Genomic DNA, 18,768 nt, shown 5'->3' on the forward strand with positions numbered 1-18,768 from the left:
AGGAGTATAAAGTAGCTGGAAATCCAGCTTAACTGGCTACCTTGGGATCCTCTTTGTGTCATCCCTCATTGTGATAGAACTGTTCATAGATTCATCGATATTTAGGTCAGAAGGGACCATTGTGATCATCTAGTCTGACCACGCAGGCCACAGAAATTCATGCACCACTCCTGCAAAAAACCTCTCACCTATGTCTGTGCTATTGAAGTCCTCAAATTGTGGTTTAAAGACTTCAAGGAGCAGAGAATCCTCCAGCAAGTTACCCGTGCCCCATGCTACAGAGGAAGGCGAAAAACCTCCAGGGCCTCTTCCAATCTGCCCTGGAGGAAAATTCCTTCCCGACCCCAAATATGGTGATCAGCTAAACCCTGAGCATATGGGCAAGATTCATCAGCCAGATACTACAGAAAATTCTTTCCTGGGTAACTCAGATTCCACCCCATCTAATATCCCATCACAGGCCATTGGACCTATTTACCATGAATATTTAATTACCAAAACCATGTTATCCCAGCATACCATCTCCTCCATAAACTTATTGAGTTTAATCTTAAAGCCAGATAGATCTTTTGCCCCACTGCTTCCCTTGGAAGGCTGTTCCAAAACTTCACTCCTCTGATGGTTAGAAACCTTTGTCTAATTTCTAGTTGAAATTTCCTGGTGGCCAGTTTATATCCATTTGTTCTTGTGTCCACATTGGTATTGAGCTTAAATAATTCCTCTCCCTCTCCGGTATTTATCCCTCTGATATATTTAGAGAGAGCAATCATATCTCCCCTCAACCTTCTTTTAGTTAGGCTAAACAAGCCAAGCTCCTTGCGTCTCCTTTCATAAGACAGGTTTTCCATTCCTCGGATCATCCTAGTAACCCTTCTCTGTACCTGTTCCAGTTTGAATTCATCCTTCTTAAACATGGGAGACCAGAACTGCACACAGTATTCCAGGTGAGGTCTCACCAGTTCCTTCTATAACGGTACTAAAACCTTCCTATCCCTACTGGAAATACCTCTCCTGATGCATCCCAAGACCGCATTAGTTCTTTTCACGGCCATATCACGTTGGCGACTCAGTCATCCTGTGATCAACCAATACTCCAAGGTCCTTCTCCTCCTCCGTTACTTCTAATTGATGTGTCCCCAGCTTATAACTAAAATTCTTGTTATTAATCCCTAAATGCATGACCTTACACTTCTCACTATTAAATTTCATCCTATTACTATTACTCCAGTTTACAAGGTCATCCAGATCCTCCTGTAGGATATCCCTGTCCTTCTCTAAATTGGCAATACCTCCCAGCTTTGTATCATCCGCAAACTTTATTAGCACACTCCCACTTTTTGTGCCGAGGTCAGTAATAAAAAGATTAAATAAGATTGTAACAGCTGTACTCCACCCCCACACTTTCTCTGATGTAGGAGGCATTCTGGAAAGAAAGGAGGTGTGGCTAGAGTGTCATCATGCTCCTGCTATCCCCAGCTGTCAGGCCAAGGGCAACTGGGCATTAATGACCCTGGAAAGCCCCAGGATTTGGGGAAAGGGGCATAAAGGTGGCCTAGAACTACCTTTAATCCACCCTCTTGATTTGCACTGAGCTTAAATGGACCAGGCAATCTGCCCCTCGACTCTTATTCCAAGGGAAATCTCTCATTATTACCCTAAATTCACTTCTGTTTTAGAGACTTGCTATTATTTCATTTTGTTCTTAATTGTAATTTTTTACATCAGAAATGCTGTTGCTTGATAGTGAGGTTATGAAAATCTTTGTTAAAGAAATAAATTAACTGAACATAATGCCGTGTTTCCTTCTCCACTATGTTTTCATTGTGTGCTTTGTTTGGGGTTTCTAATCACATACTGTCATGGCCTGTGTGTTTTACGTTTTAGGTGAAATCCTAGCCCCACTGAAGAATATGGCAAAACTATTGTTGAATTTAATGAGGTCATGATTTCACCCTTAGCCTTAACAGTACAGTGCTCTGAGCCCTCCTCTTCTTGGTTTTCAAACCTCTCCATAAACTTCCTCTGCCTACCATCTCTGGCCTCAACCTTCTGCTCTCTCACCCATGTCCTCTCACTCTCATTCCTCCAGTTTTTTCTTTACATTGCTCTGCATGCCTCCTGCCACAGGGATTACAATCTTGGCATTGCTATCAGGGGTCCCTCATTTGTTCATGTTCCCTTGGAGTCCCTGGTGAAGTCTCTCTCCTCTCCTATGTGAGCTCTAGCAGCTCTGTTTGCTTAGGCTATGTCTACACTAGCACTTTTGTCGGTAAAACTTCCGTCATTCAGGTTTGTGGAAAAAAACACCTCCTGACCGACATAAGTTACACCGACAGAGGAGCGGGTGTGGACAGAGCGATGTCAGTGGGAGACACTCTCCTGCCACTCATTGGGGGTGGTTTAATTATGCCAGTGGGATAGCTCTCTCCCATCAGCATAGGGCAGCTACACAGGAGACCTTACAGTGGTGCAGCTGCATTGATACAGCTGTGCTGCTGTAAGGTTTCTAATGTAGACATAGCCTATGTCTCTTAAGGTCTAAGTGAGAAGTACTCCAGGAATTTGGCACTCCACTCATTCTGCCTAGGCTCCAGCAGAGGTACTAAAACTTTAGCTCGCTGGTTTGTGCGAGCAAGAAAGGGGCATGTACAATTTGCACTGCTGGATACAAATCCTATAGCTGCAGAATTCTGGTAAATATGGGGCCTTGGTAATAACTGATTTGTATTGTTCCATCTGAAGGTTATTCATTTCATTCCCTCATGATTGCCGTCTCCTAGATTTTTACAGATCTAAAAGGCTTAGTTATTAGCAGTGTTCTCAGTTCCCGTGAAGCTGGCCTAAGCTTGTAGATCAAATATCAGACTTAAAACAAATTTTTGTTTTGTTTTTTCAAAGTGTATATATGTCAAATGCTTTTAGTGCTTTCTTTTCAATCCTGAAATCCTGCTCAACAGTATTTTGCATACTGTTCTATACACGTATACACATTTTAAGACTTGTCTACACTTAAAACTCTGCAGCAGTGCTGCTGTAGCATTTCAGTGAAGACGTTACCTATGCTGATGGCAGGGGTTCTCCCATTGATGGAGGTACATCACCAGACGTGATAGCTAGGTCAATGGGAGAATTCTCCTGTCAAGCTAGCCCTGTCAACACCGGGGGTTACATTGGTTTAACTGCGTTGCTCAGGGGTTTGGATTTTTCATATCGCTGAGCAAAGGAGTTATACCAACCTAATTTCTAAGTGTAGATCAGGCCTGATTGTATATGCAATATAGAACACATTTGTTGAAAATGGTCCCAAACTTACCCCACTTTTTTATGCTTAATTTTGTCTTGTTTGTTTCAGGTGAAGAGGTATCACATACCCTTTGCTCAGAGCTTCCCCATCCTGAAACAATAGTTTGTGAAGTACCGTGTGCAATGGACTGTGTCGTTAATGACTGGTCAGAATGGTCATCTTGTTCTCACTCATGTTCCAGTAAAAATGCAGAGGGGAAACAAAGCAGAACTAAATCTATCTTGGCACTGCCAGGAGAGGGTGAGTAGTACTGCATTTTGATAAGACCCAAACACCAATATTATAGTAATAATTAAGAATACTTCACACGTAGATGAATCTTTGCACTTACAAAGGTCTGTGCAAAGATTAATTAATCTGTGTGTTGCTAGATCATACCCATTGCCAATATAACTATGTTTCAATGAAAGATATTTAATAAATTTTATTCTGTGGATTATTAGATTTTAAGGGGCAGGTTCTCAGCTAGTAGAAATTGTCATAACTCTACTGATTTCAAAAGAGTTATCACAGTTTGCACCAGGTGAGGATCTGCCACCCCTAAAAGAGAAATTACATGCACGCACACACAAATAAAATAAATGTATGGCACAAACTCTCAATACCTATGTTACTGTATAAAAGCATATTCGTTCTAGAAGAGAACAGAAATATGTGTAAAATCAGATACTTTTAAAGCAAAAACATGTAATGTATATTGGACGCATAAAATGTGCTCCTGGTTCTTTAATTTTAGACAAGAATATGTAAATAGCTTTATAGCTGTGTCCCTTTCTCTGGATCTTCATAGACACATGCATTAGGCATGTGTGTCTGGCTTACAGTAACATACCTGGTGAACTCCATTATGGTGGTTCTTCTACTGGCACAGTTTTGTACAAAGGCTTCTTCTCAAGCACATGGTTCATTCAACTTCTTGGTTTTAGCATGTGCAGACCTGTGTTCAGGATTGGGCCATTGCTGTTCTCTATGCAACAGAAATTCAGAAAATACCAATATCATTTTTAAAATGGTCTGTATCCTATCTGATGGTGACAATCCCATCAGACATGACAGACTAAGAAGTGCTAGGTCAGCATTTGGATGTCAGATCTCTAAGGCCTTGTCTATGTTTTAAAAAATAACCTTTATTGTCAGCAATGTGTGCAGCTAACCTGGAGCTTAACCATACTTTCCCCACAAGTAAAGAACAAATTCAGTTAAACACCATTTAGAAATCGTCATTAAAACCACAGGTTGTGTTTGTGTGTCAGCTTAAGCTTGCAAACGCTTCCTCATGTGAGTTATCTTTATTCACATAAATGGCCCCATTAACGTTTGTAAAGAACGTTGGGATGAAAACCGCTATATAAGTTTTGACAGAATGGTAACTGCTATTAAAAAAGACGAAAAGGTGGCAAATAATTAAAATAAAAAATTAAAGTAAGCTGCATATTTTCCATGAAGGTAGCAATATGTTCTGAAATGCAAACAAGATAGATGCAGAATTTCAAAAGCAAAATAAAAATCAGAATTGTTAATTTGAAAGAAAATACATGTGCAAATATGCACGCTCTATAATCTCAAGACTATGTGATTTGAAAACCTAAAACAGAAGTGAAATGCTTTGAACTGAAAACTTTGAATTTCTCAAAAAGAAATAAAACATGAATACCAATCAAAAGCCTCAAGTCTTTCTGAACATTCTGAACAATGAATAAAACAGCCTGCTGTACAACACCAGGAAAAGATAAATACTGCTTTCTATCAGGATAAAAAGGGAGAAAAGGACAATAATGTGACTTTAGTGAGACAAGGTGGGAGAGGTAATATCTTTGATTGGACCAACATCTGTTGGCAAGAGAGACAAACTTTCAAGCTTATACAGAGCTTTCCTTCATGTCTGAGAAATGTACTCAGCGGGTGTATCTACACAGCAAAGAAAAACCCACGGCTGGCCCATGCCAGCTGACTCAGGCTCAAGGGGCTCAGGCTGCGAGGCTGTTCCACTGAATTTCATCTGCCATTTTGTTGCCCAGTCACCTGGGTTTGTGAGATCCCTTTGTAATGCTTTGCAATCTGCTTTGGACTTAACTATCCTGAGAAATTTTGTATTGTCTGCAAACTTTGTCACCTCACTGTTTACGCCTTTGTCTAGATAATTTATGAATATGTTGAACAGCCCTGGTCCTAGTACAGACCCTTGGGGGATCCAGCTATTTACCTCTCTCCATTTATTCCTACCCTTTGTTTCCTATCTTTTAACCAGTTACTGCTCCATGAGAGGTTTCAGAGTAACAGCCGTGTTAGTCTGTATTCGCAAAAAGAAAAGGAGTACTTGTGGCACCTTAGAGACTAACCAATTTATTTGAGCATAAGCTTTCGTGAGCTACAGCTCACTTCATCGGATGCATACTGTGGAAAGTGTAGAATATCTTATTATATACACACAAAGCCACCTTGATTATCATACACATTGTAAGGAGAGTGGTCACTTTAGATAAGCTATTACCAGCAGGAGAGTGAGTTTGTGTGTGTGGGGGGGGGGGGTGAGAAAACCTGGATTTGTGCTGGAAATGGCCCAACTTGATTATCATACACATTGTAAGGAGAGTGATCACTTTAGATAAGCTATTACCAGCAGGAGAGTGGGGTGGGAGGCGGTATTTTTTCATGTTTTGTGTGTATATAATAAGATCTTCTACACTTTCCACAGTATGCATCCGATGAAGTGAGCTGTAGCTCACGAAAGCTTATGCTCAAATAAATTGGTTAGTCTCTAAGGTGCCACAAGTACTCCTTTTCTTTTTGCTCCATGAGAGCACCTTCCCTCTTATCCCACTGACAGCTTACTTTGCTTAAGAGCCTTTGGTGAAGGATCTTGTCAAAAGCTTTCTGAAAGTCCAAGTATATTATATCCACTAGATCACCCTTGTCCACATGTTTGTTGTTCCCCTCAAAGAATTAGCAAAATGCTGAGGCGTGATTTCCCTTTACAAAAACTGTGTTGACTCTTCTCCAACAAATCATGTTCATCAGAATTATCAGATACATAGTTCTTCACTATAGTTTCAACCAATTTGCCTGGTATTGAAGCTATGCTTACCAGCCTGTAATTGCCAGGATTGCCTCTGGAGCCTTTTTAAAAAATTGGCGTCACATTAGCTATCCTCCAGTCCTCTGGTAAAGAAGCTGATATAAGAAATAGGTTACACACCATGTTTAGAACTTCTGTAATTTCATATTTGAGTTCCTTCAAGAACTCTTGGGTGAATACCATCTGGTCCTGGAGACTTATTGCTGTTTAATTTATCAATATGTTCCAAAACCATCTCTACTGACACTTCAATCAGGACAGTTCCTCAGATTTGTCACATAAAAAGAATGGTTCAGGTGTGTGAATCTCCCTCACATCTTCTGCAATGAAGACCGATGCAAAGAATTCATTTGGCTTCTCCGCAACGGCCTTGTCTTCCTGGAATGCTCCTTTAGCACCTTGATAGGCCAGTGGCTGTACTGATTGTTTGGCAGGCTACTTAAAAAATGTTTTTACTTTCAGAGTTTGTGTCTTTTACTATTGTTCTTCAAATTCTTTTTTGGCCTGCTTAATTCTACTTTTACACTTGACTTGCCAGAGTTTATGCTCCTCAGTAGGATTTGATTTCTAATTTTTAAAGGATGACTTTTTACCTCTAAATGCCACTTTCACTATGTCAGTTAGGCCTGGTGGCATTTTTTGGTCCTCTTACTATTTTTTTAAAATTTTTGGTGTATATTTAATTTGAGCCTCTATTATGGTGTTTTTTTTAAAAGTTTCCATGCAGCTTGCAGGCATTTCAGTCTTGTGACTGTTCCTTTTAATTTCATTTTAGCTGGTTTCCTTATTTTTGTGTCATTCCCCTTTTTGAAGTTAAATGCTACTGTAGTAGGTTTCTTTGGTATTTCTGCCCCCCACCCTCCAAGATGTTAAATTTAATTATATTATGGTCTCTATTACTAAATGATTCAGCTATATTCACATCTTGGACAAGATCCTGTGTTCCACTTAGGACTTAATCAAGAATTGTCTGTCCCCTTGGGGGTTTCAGGACTATCTGCTCCAAGAAGCAGTGATTAATAGTGTCTAGAAATTTTATCTCTGCATCCTGTTTGAGTTTTCTGTTTGTATAGCCTCTCTAATCTCATGGAGCATCTTGCGATCACCTCGGGCTCTGGTAGGTGTCAGTTCTTCAAAACCCGCTACTGGGTTTTCCCCGTGGTTACAAGTTCATAACTGTCAGATTCCGATCTGGAACAATCAAGAATATTTCAGTGTTTCCTTTGTACATTTTGGACCTTTGATCTTGGCCTCATGTAACAGGCGATCGGCAGTCAATGGCCTACTCCTCCGGGTGGAGCTTCAAAAGGCTGAGATTTTGCATAACTGGGGGTAGTAAATTTGCGTTCATCTCCCCCTGGATATTCCCCAGGAAAACAACTTGACATTTGTTTGTTCTGAAAGTCCATTCTTGTCTAGCACATTGTGCAATATAGTCCTTTGAAGCCCCCTTCCCCAACTCCGATCCCACATCTGTCCCATCTCTCACCTTGAGAGGGTACATATAATCCTGGTCCATAATAATACATAAACCATTCATTTAATACAATAGACATCAAAGATACTTAAACATAATTCAATAAGGTCTGTGTGACATACCAGGGCACAGTCCCGACTAATGGGGGGCTATGTCACACCTGCCCTGCAACCTTGGGTGCCTTGCAATGCCTTGCTGTGGCAGCTCCCACCTGGGATGCTCACAAACAGCCTTCCATCATGCAATCCATGCCCTCAGTGTCTGTGTGTAAATGCAGCCTTCCAGCTATACCCTGGCTCTCACCAGCCTTAGTTGTACCACAGGGGGCCCCCAACACAACCCCAGTCCTGGATTTTCCCCCAAAAATGTATATCCCGTACTGCCCAGCTCTCTCTTGGGCAGTACAAATATATTAAGTCTGTTATTTATTTAAGGGAATAATATGCCATTTTATTATTTTAAATAGAGTACCCTGACACTCCACCTTAAACACCCTGGATTAGCTAAAACAGTACAACAACTTTATTAACTACAAAGAGAGATTTTAAATGAGTATAAGTAATGAGGCATAAAGTCAAAAATGGTTACAAGAAAAATAAAGATAAAACATTTAGTAGTATATATTTACAAAATTCTTAATTGCAAAGCAAACTTTCTCACCACATGCTCCAGCAGATTGCTGACCAAACTCTCAGGATAGGACCCATTCCCTAGAGTCCAGTGGCTGTTTCCTTTTGTCTTCTCAGGTGCAGAGTGAGGTGGGTAGGGAGAGGGGTGTCTTGGGGGCTCTACCCCCTTCATTTTATAGTCCTGTGCCCCCTTTGAGAAGCATTTCCAGTGAGGGAATATGACAGACACTTTAATGAAGAAAGGAAACTCCATGCTGTTTCTTTGCTAAAATGTAGACTTTTGTCCCTGCCCCCTTTCTTTTCAAAGAATGGCCACTTGGCAGGTAATGGTCCATCAGCCTTGTTGACACCTGGCTGAGGCATATGCTTGCCCTTTGTCTCTGAGGAATTGGTTTAGCCACTCCCCAGACTTATCTGGGAAACACACTTCAGTCATGATTTCAGTTTATGTTCATAGCTTTACAGATCATGTTGTTATATGCATTTTTTCCACGATATTATTGATCAGAGAGTTATGAGTTTTTTAAAATTATACCTCACCAGGCATACCTTGGTACAAATGTTCTTATAATAGTGTGGTGGTGCGAACACGGGTGTATTCTGTCAGTCTCCCAAGGATATGGCAGGAATTGCTGTATCTGTCACAGAGTGAACGTATTACAAAGGTAATACTCAAATATAGTTTTTTGAAAACCAGGGTGATGCTGGCATTTAAATGGAATCAATTAGTCTATGAATAGTAGTAGCAGCATGGGAAATTGGAAATCTGCTTCACACATTTCAGTTTCCATTGTTTGTTCCTCAGAATTCAGTTTTGTGCAAGGCTCATTTAATGGGATGCAGTATTTTGGAAGGCTGTTACTATTGCCATAAATGTCAAAAAACAACCAACCAACCATTTTCTTTCTTTCTTTCTTTCTTTCTTTCTTTCTTTCTTTCTTTCTTTCTTTCTTTCTTTCTTTCTTTCTTTCTTTCTTTCTTTCTTTCTTTCTTTCTTTCTCATAAAACAAACTTTATATTTCCACATGTAGTATCCACAATGTTCTCTTGATTAATTGGTTTACAAATATAAATATATTATTCTTTTCACTACTTTCAGGTGGGAAACCCTGTCCTCCTCACCGGGCCCTACAGGAGTATCGCTTATGTAATGATCATATTTGCACACAACTCTATTGGGAAACATCTCCATGGGGTCCTTGTTCTGAAGACACTTTGGTAACTGCCCTCAATGCTACCATTAGCTGGAATGGAGAAGCTACTTGTGGAGTGGGCATGCAAACAAGGAAGGTCTTTTGTGTGAAGAATAATTTTGGCCAGGTTACAAATAAAAGGTATTGGGAGAAAGAGGTTCTTGCAGATGCAGCTTTGACTGCATTGCTGGAGTCATTATTTGTAGTTACAGTACATTAAAATGCAAATATTTAAGTGTGTTTTGGGAAAATTGAAGCTATGAAAGTATTTTTATTGCTAGCTTAATTTTCCAGCTGCCGAGAAAGGATCCTTTTATATAACAAAAAATGTATGGATAAACCAGTTTTTTTTGTAAATGTGGTAGTCAGTGGGTCACAAAACAGGTTTTTTTCAGTGGCTGAAAAATTTTGCAATGGCTAATCTATGATTCTTGTTCTGACTTTTGCAAATGTTTTTGCTGCTAGGAAGTTGTGATGAAAATACAACCTGGAACTGAACATAACAGTTACCAACCTATTTTTAGCAAAGTTCTTTTAATAAAAGAGGTAACAGTTCACATGTTTGCACTTGGAAGAGTTGATTTGTATTGCTATTTCAATAAGTACACTAAAACCATTTATTTAGCACTGTGTATATTCTGACCTTCTACTTTGTTTTACTAACCCAGGAAATGAGATGCACAGATAATTTTCCCAATATAAAAAAAAATCAAGCCATTGCTTATTACTTGCAGCCTCATTTTAAATCTTATTGCATATGTCAAAACAATCATACTAAATATGGGCAGACTGTGGTCACTTCAATAAAGTTACTTAAATTCTTGAGATTAATGAAATTAATTGAGCAAAGAAGAGAATGTCTGGTGCCCACTAATATACTGTAAATTTATCACCATTAAGTTATATCATTTGTAGTGCCATATAATGTGTAAAATAATTATTTGTCCCCATCCTCTGCATACTAGCCAAGCAGAAATGGAGCTGAAATGAGAAAGTAAACACTTGGGTAGAATCGGAGGATGGATCTAGGACTAACAGATGAGGAAAGAGAGAGTTTTTACAGAGAAAATACTTGGGTTGTAGTATGAGAGAAATGGAAAATTATAGCATGCACTGGGATCTTCAGAATTCAGCACTCCTGCATTTTAAGGCTTCAGTGGAAATGTTTTGTTCAAATGTAATTGTATAATTACATTGTGAATTGTAATGGAATGAATTGTATCAGAAAATGTGGAAGCCACTGAGCCACTAGGGAGGATCCCATTGGGATGATTTTGTTCCTCTTTATTGTGTTTTACAATGGCAACCCCCTTCACTCCCCCTTCTCCCCAAATAATCAAATTAAAGAAGCAAAACCAAACCTCTCTGACGTTTCTCAAAAGCAATTTCTTAATTAAAGAAAGGACTTCTAGTATTTCAGAAGGAAAGAAGTAACTAGTGGAACTCCAAAAATGTTAGAAAAGTGTAAAAGACAGATGATAAGAGATCATAATAGCCTGGTGTTTTCAGAGAGGAAAGGAATAGTACTTTATTAAACGTATTGACTTTGAGCCCTGATCCTGCAATGAGCGCCACATGTTTGGACCTCTTTACCTGTGTGGAAACTCTTTACGGGGTTGGGGTTCCTGGCAGTAAAATGGTAAGTTTTGAGACCATAATGATAGGGATATAACAGAATAATTGTTAGTTTTTAATTTATTTTACAGTATATAATTATTTATTAAAATTGACTAACAAGTTAGGTTTTAACTTAAAACTGCTGTAGCAGTAGTAAACTAGCCACGTGACTTCAGGAACAGGATTAATTTATCCAAAGAAATAATCTTTGTTTTAGCACACTGAATTTTTTACTTCATGCTTCTCTCCCTTCCGACCCCCCACCCCCACAATTATTGAAGAAATGGAAGCTGAAACTTAACACACCACCTTATGAAACTGAAAGCCACTGAAAAGGGGGTATAAAAAAGAACACTGAATAAAAATTGATTGCAGTGGCTTATATACTGTATCTAGATGTAATGAAAGGGAAAAAAATCATTGCACACTGAGAATTCTTTCTTCCCTCTTGAATATTCATGGTCATTGAATTAATGCATTTCATGGTATCTCTTTTTTGAAAACCTTGTTTGATACTTTTAAGCATTACAAAAATGTATTAATAGTTCAGTTAGCTGAATTATGGTTTTCAGATTTATTTTTGTTTCTGATACCCTTTAGTGGTCCAGTAATATACATATAGATAGATATTTAGTTATTGGTTGGATGTGTTCAGATAGGTGATGGGTATTTCTCAAGCAGTCTTTCTACTTGGAAATTAATAAAGATTGTGAAAGGCTAATTCTGTTTTTATTCTCCCACTTAGAACAGCTGATGTTCCTGATCACAGAGAACTGCCCCTTTCCCCTGCTGCCCATGATTCAAACATAGAGCTTCTTGCATCCGATTTTTTTTCATTAGAATATGTATTTCATTTTTAAATTAGGAGTCTGAAATTGACTGCAAAATCACAAAGATCTATTTACTGTAGTGTACTGAGAAAATTAGACACAGATTCCCATAAAGATATAGGCCTAGATCCTGGGTTATGCCTGAAGAGTGCTACGTGCAGGTCAGGAGGGGGATTGCAAATGAAGCTTTAAGCCATCTTTGAACTTTCCCAAAGCGAAGGTTGGTGAATGCTGGGCCAAATCCTACGTACAATTTAGAGTAGCCCGAAGGCCAATTGTAAGTTGTGCTAGCTGCACACAGACCTCAAGGGCTGTTCTGGGAGCCAGCGGTGGCTGGGATGTAATATCAGGCCTAGTATGAACAGAAATGAGCTTAGAAACAAGCTAGATGGTGAACCTGGAGGATTTTCAAGATGTAAAGAACTGAATTGCTGTACTTGTTGGCTATGCATTATGGAGTTCAACCACAGCCATGTGCATCCTTCTTTTATTGCTTAGCTGATCATATTCCTGAGAGTGAGTGTGTGTATGTGTGTGTGTGTATATATATATATAATTAATTTTAGGGCCTCTCATATGTTGTATTTACAATTGTATTGATAGGTGTCCAGATTCCCTCCGACCTGAAACCGTGCGTCCATGTCTGCTCCCGTGTAAAAAAGATTGTGTTGTTACCCCTTTCAGTGAGTGGACACACTGCCCTACGACATGCCAACATGGTAAGATCCTGCAAATGAGAATACATAAGATTTTAAGCAAACCTGTTCACCTCAGCCCACCCAGGCAATGGTTTTCAAGACAAATAAAGTTTCACAGGTCTTTGTGTTTACAGTATGTCTTACCTTGAATAAATGAGTCCATGAGAAAGCAAATGGGTAAGTTTTGTCTCCAACTTTTATGCATGGTCAGATAAATAATTGTACCCTTAATCCCCAGTGATTATTAAACTACAGAATGGCCAGCGCATCAGAGGCCTCTCTATACTAATAAAAGTATAAGCAACTTGTTAACGTTTTTAAATGACTTCATTATTACAAAATCATTTAGTGTAGTTTATATTTTATTCTCACTTCAGGTTAGCCCTATTTAATCAAAGCCCTAGTTAAAACAAAGCTGTGTTACATTCCCCAGGTTTTCAAACCTGGCTGGCCAGCATCGCCTCACAGCATTAGAAGTGAGATCTGAAGTGTAGACTTTCAGACTTGTTGTGAGGCTCCCCCTCTTCTCCTGCCACCAGGCTTACCTGAAAGTTTCAGCTCATCCCTTAAATCTTCCAGTAAATAGCATTATGTCTGTTTAAGAGGGAGATTTTCAACAGTGCCTAAAGGGTTTAGGAGTTCAAGTCCAAGTGGAGGTGCTTCAGAAAATCTACCCCTGTATTGATTTTCAAATCATTACTTCCATGTCTATCTGTTATTAGTCCAATCCCACATTCTTTATCCAAGTAAAACTCTCACTAATTATACCCATTGGACTCTGTGATATGTAGTGGACTCCACTGGCTGATTTGGGTACATGAAGCTGTGCTGTGCAGGGCCACAGCTCCTGATTAGAGTATGCTTTTGGATCTGGAATATAGCGACTATGTCTGGTCAGGTGACAGTCCTAAATGGAATGTGGGGGGACAGAATGGCCTCACTGAAAGCTGCAAGATTAAACCCTGGAGACTCTATCACATGTAGGAGTGCAACTCAGGAACCCTTGCACCCACAAGGCAGAATGGTGAGAGGAAATCAGGGTGACAGGTGAAGCAGGGATGCTTGTGATCTCACTTGGAGATCCGGGTTGCTCACGGTTTCTGGCTGAGCTAGAACTGATCAGCCAGTGACTGCTGCTGTTCTCAACCTGAGCTGCTGGCGTTGGACTGCAGTTCTGGCTGCCACCAGCAGTGGCAAACTATGGGGCTTGTTGGCTGGAAGGGGGCAGTGGGGTGAATGGAGGCTTGCAGAAGAGGGACGGGGAGGGGGCAGTGATGGTTAATGGAGACCTGTAGAGTGTTAGTGGCCCCCTAGTAAAGAGATTTGAAACGTAAGTGGTCTTTATTTGAAACCTGTAACATTCTTATGCTTATAATTTCAAAAGTCCTACTTGCTATTGTGCTGATATCTATGAAATCAGTACGTTAGCCAACATTTATTTGAGTCCAGCCCAAACTTTTAGAGGCACACCAGGGTTGCATAAATAGCTTCCCAGCTTTTTTATCACTTGCATTTAGCTGATGAACTTTGATACGTCAGGTCTTTAGTCTCCTGTGTTTTCAGGGATCTGTTGTCAGTTTTTATGACCAATGCAGTACTTTAGAAGTAGTTTGGATTAAAGTGCTTGTTGTTATCAAAATACTTTCATTTTTGCTGCCAGCCTCCTTGCCCTTTGCAGATTGTCAGTGGACTACATAGCCCAGTCCTGGTTAGATTTTATTGGTAAATGAGTTGCCTTTTAAAAAGTGAATCCTGTTTTAATTAACAGTTTATTTTTAGATTTTAAATGAACTGTATAAAATGAAGTAGAATAAATTACCTTATAAATTACTTTGTTTATTTAATAATCCTTTACAATTAAAATGAGAATAAATAAATTATGTAATTTACTTGGCGGTGTTATCATTTTAATATAATTCTAAATTAAAACTTCTCAGTTGTGGGAGTTTGTTGCTTGCAGATTTGTTATTGATATGGCTGCATTGTAAAAAATTTTTCATTTGCAGTGTGCAGTTAAAACAAACATGATCTGAAGTTTACAAGCCATTATATGTACATGGGTTGTTAGGTTTTTTATTTTTGTTTTTTCTGCTTTTGTTTTTTGTAGAAGAGTTTTATTTAATGAAAATAATATGCAGATAGCAAAGGACTAAGCTACAGCTCAAGCAAGAGAAGATATTGCATTACAGATTTAAAATGAAATGTGTACCAGCATAACACCAGAGGTTAGATGAATCTGTACTTGCAAAATTCAGTTTTACCAATTAAGCTGCTTGTGGTTTATCTTATAAAACTGCATCCAACTTTTCTAACATTAAAACGGGTATTTTCCCTCCATTTAATGTTATCACAAATCAGGTAGCCTCTTGGCAAAGGATTATCACACAACTCAGAAATGCAGGCAGCATTTAGGGCAACCACAGACTCATGGAATACATAATTCAAAAACGAATTGCAATTGAATCACATACCTGTGATGAGTCAAGAATACAAAGTTTGTTGCAAGTAAATTTATTGATTCTCTGCCATTTCAAATACTCCAGGTTGACTTCTGTTCACCCTTGTCTCCTATAATTAGTGTAATTGGTCTCTGAGGATGAAAGTGAAAATTATAACCAAAAAGGAATAAAATGAAGACTGCAGAATGTTCACCTCTAGAGTTACTCAATAACCTACACAATGGATGGTGTTTGCACACGGGAGATGGCTACTTTTATCAGAGATTATGTGCTTCAATGATCTGTCAATAGAAGTCTAAAAGGGGGTGTCATAAATATAAAGGGAAGGGTAACAACCTTCCTGTATACAGTACTATAAAATCCCTCCTTGCCAGAGGCACAAAATCCTTTTACCTGTAAAGGGTTAAGAAGCTCAGGTAACCTGGCTGGCACCTGACCAAAAGGACCAATAAGGGGACAAGATACTTTCAGATCTGGGCGGGAGGGGGAGAGGGGAGAAGGTTTTGGTCTGTCTGTTCTGAGTGCTTGCCGGACACAGATCAAGGAAGCAAGCAATCCAACTCCATTAGAATCAGAAAGTACTTGCAAGGCAATGCGTTAGCTTATTTTTGTTTTGGCTTGTGATTTTCTCTGTGCTGAGAGGAAGGTGTATTCCTGGTTTTCTTTTTGTAACTTTAAAGTTTGGCCTAGAGGGAAATCCTCTGTGTTTTGAATCTGATTGTCCTGTAAAATTACCTTCCATCCTGATTTTACAGAGGTGCTTCTTTTACTTTTTCTTTCTTTATAATAAAGTTCTGTTTTTTAAGAATCTGATTGAGTTTTTAGTGTCTTACAATCCCAAGGGTCTGGTTTGTGCTCACCTTGTTTATTTTTCAAGCCTCTCCAGGAAAGGGGGTGTAGGCTTGGGGGGATATTTTGTGGGAATAGGAACTCCAAGTCATCCTTTCCCTGATTCTTTGTCTAAATCACTTGGTGGTGGCAGCATACCTCAGTCCAAGGACAAATAGAGATTTGTGCCTTCGGGAAGTTTTTAACCTAAGCTGGTAAGAATAAGCTTAGGGGGTCTTTCATGCGGGTCCCCACATCTGTACCCTAGAGTTCAGAGTTGGGAGGGAACCCTGACGGGGATTAGAAGTCTAAAAGGAAGTCTGTTAGAATGGGAAGGTCACATCCCTACAAAAAATATTGCAGCGGGTAGTGGAGGATCTATCTACTGTTTCTTGAACCTTGTAGTGCCCTTACATTTTTTGTCTCCCTCTTGAGAGGAGATCATTCCTGAGTGTGTTGGATACACTGACAATATCTGTGTGAATTGATATGATGTAAAGTTGGAATGAGAAGGGGTATTTGTCCATTGTTAATAATGAAAGACAATGATACACATCCTAAACTATATTCAGACGGCTAGTGTAGGTCAGATGTTTTTCACTGCTGTTAATATTCATGTTAATAAGAAAACATGGTAAGATTATTTCATGAGCTTTTGATTTGGTGAATTGTATTGCTTGTGAAAGTTAAGACTGGTATCACACATTTGAGCCTGCTGTTGTATGTGCAGGGCATACACAAACTCCCCTTTATAGCTGTGTCAATGTATTCAAGTCTGCAGTGCCCCTGCTGTTCCAGTCTGTGGCTGTCTAGAGTAAAGACGCAATTTCACTGTAGTTTGATCACCTAGACAAGTGTTCATAAAATCACATTTATTTTAAAAGTGATTTACATCAGATTTAAGACCAAATGGAACAAAGCTTGGTCCCTGGCAGATTATTTTTTTTCTCGGCTGCTATGCCTGTTTTTTTGTTCTGCAGTTATGCTGTCATAGGTGGAGCTGGTAGAGGGAGGGGAGGCTGGAAGTAGTTGGGCAAAGAGACTGGGACTGGGAGCTGGTGAGGGAAATGGGGATGGAGAACAGAATAGGCAGCTATTTGGCTTGGGAAAGGATCAGTGCAATTAGATGAGGAGCTGTGTGGGGAGACTGAGACTAGAAAAGAGTGTGGGGAAGTGGGGGCAGAGGGAGGAGAGACATTCTTCTATAAGCAGGGTGTGAGGGAAGAACTGGAACTGGCTAGGCAAAGAAACTGGGCAAGGAGCCACGGAAGGGGTAGACTGGGGCAAGGAGTTGGGTGGGGGAGGAGGATTAATTGAGGGTCTCAGAAAGAGAGATTAAGACTGGGAATCAGTGGGGGAGAGGGAGAGACAGGAGGTAGGAAAGGGGAACTGGGACTGGGTGGGCAAGGAGACTGGGATTGCATGTGGGGAAGGGGAGAGATTGGGAGTGGAGGGGGAGATTGGGACTTGGACACCAAACCCAAAGGGGAAGACTAGGACTAGGTAGGCAAGGAGAATAGGACTGGGACAAGGAGCCAGGGATGGGGAAGTTACAGGACTGGGATAGATTGGAAGAGATGTTGACAGTTTAGGGGGAATGGGCAAAAGAGTCTGTGCCCACTAGAGAACATTCCTCTCCAGAGATGGAACAGAACCCAAGATTCCTGAGTCTCACCATTCTTTTTTTGACAGCAAATATCTTTGAAACCCACTAGTAAGGTGTATGCCTCATCCCCTTCTAGTACTAGTCCACACAGAGGATGACAACGTACTACTTCTATCAGTTATACCATTACCTCCAGTGCAGAAGTCTGGTTGGAGGATCTAAAGGTTCCAACTCTGTTGATGATTCATGTGGGTGTTGGTATAACGCCACATGATGAAATATCTGGTTTTTCAGTTTGCTTTTTTAAAAAAAATATAGGAAATCACACACAAACAAAACTGTACTACATAATCCTGATTTAGCCCCAGAGCTGGTCCACCTGTGCATTGAATGAGGCAGGGTTCCTGTGGGAAAAGTAGTTTGTGATCAAATAATGGAAGACTGTATCATAATGTATACGCACAGGAGGGTTGAATTAAAGTTTCACGGGTAACCTTAATTGTGGCATTTCCTAACATCTTGCACCCATAATAGTGTTCTTTTGCTGTAGATTTTTGTATGTAAGCTATATACACTGTGATAATGGCGATGCTGCTGTATGATGATATGCAGATTTGAATAACGAAGTAATTTCTGAAGTTAAACCCCATTTGATTTTATGCATTCTTCTATTTTTCCTAGTTTTTAATTTTACTGATAGCAGGCCCACATCCTTCCTCAATCGTTTCAGAAAAAAATGTCTTATCTACTTCAATGGGAGTTTGAGTAAAGACTTCAGGCTTGGTGCCTTGGAGCCTGCATAATACCCTTCAACTGACTGTGTGCTCTGTTGTGGGCAGCATTCGTTATACTGGGGAAAGGGTTCACTGATATGATACATGTTATGCTTTTCCACAAAAAATTGTACTATACATTTTCCAAATTGCAAAACTCTTTGTTTAAATAGTGTGTAACTCATTAAAACAAACAGGCTTCTGTAGTCAAACATGATATTTATTATCAGAGCATTAAGTATGTCGTTATCTTTAATGAAGCAGACACATTTATAATG

The 18,768-nt window shown here is 39.6% G+C and overlaps 1 protein-coding gene across 2 annotated transcripts in view; it reads left to right on the plus strand.

Moving 5' to 3' along the window:
• THSD7B (thrombospondin type 1 domain containing 7B) overlaps positions 1-18,768 on the plus strand; it is a 484,955-nt gene that overhangs the window by 261,559 nt on the left and 204,628 nt on the right. For both annotated transcript variants that reach the window (XM_074967286.1, XM_074967287.1), the window contains exons 8-10: positions 3,353-3,544; positions 9,586-9,820; positions 12,730-12,845. In XM_074967286.1, coding sequence (XP_074823387.1) covers positions 3,353-3,544; positions 9,586-9,820; positions 12,730-12,845 — 543 coding nt within the window. The remainder of the gene's footprint in view (positions 1-3,352; positions 3,545-9,585; positions 9,821-12,729; positions 12,846-18,768) is intronic.

This window comes from Natator depressus, chromosome 11 (genome assembly GCF_965152275.1).
Source record: "Natator depressus isolate rNatDep1 chromosome 11, rNatDep2.hap1, whole genome shotgun sequence".
Lineage (NCBI taxonomy): Eukaryota > Metazoa > Chordata > Testudines > Cheloniidae > Natator > Natator depressus.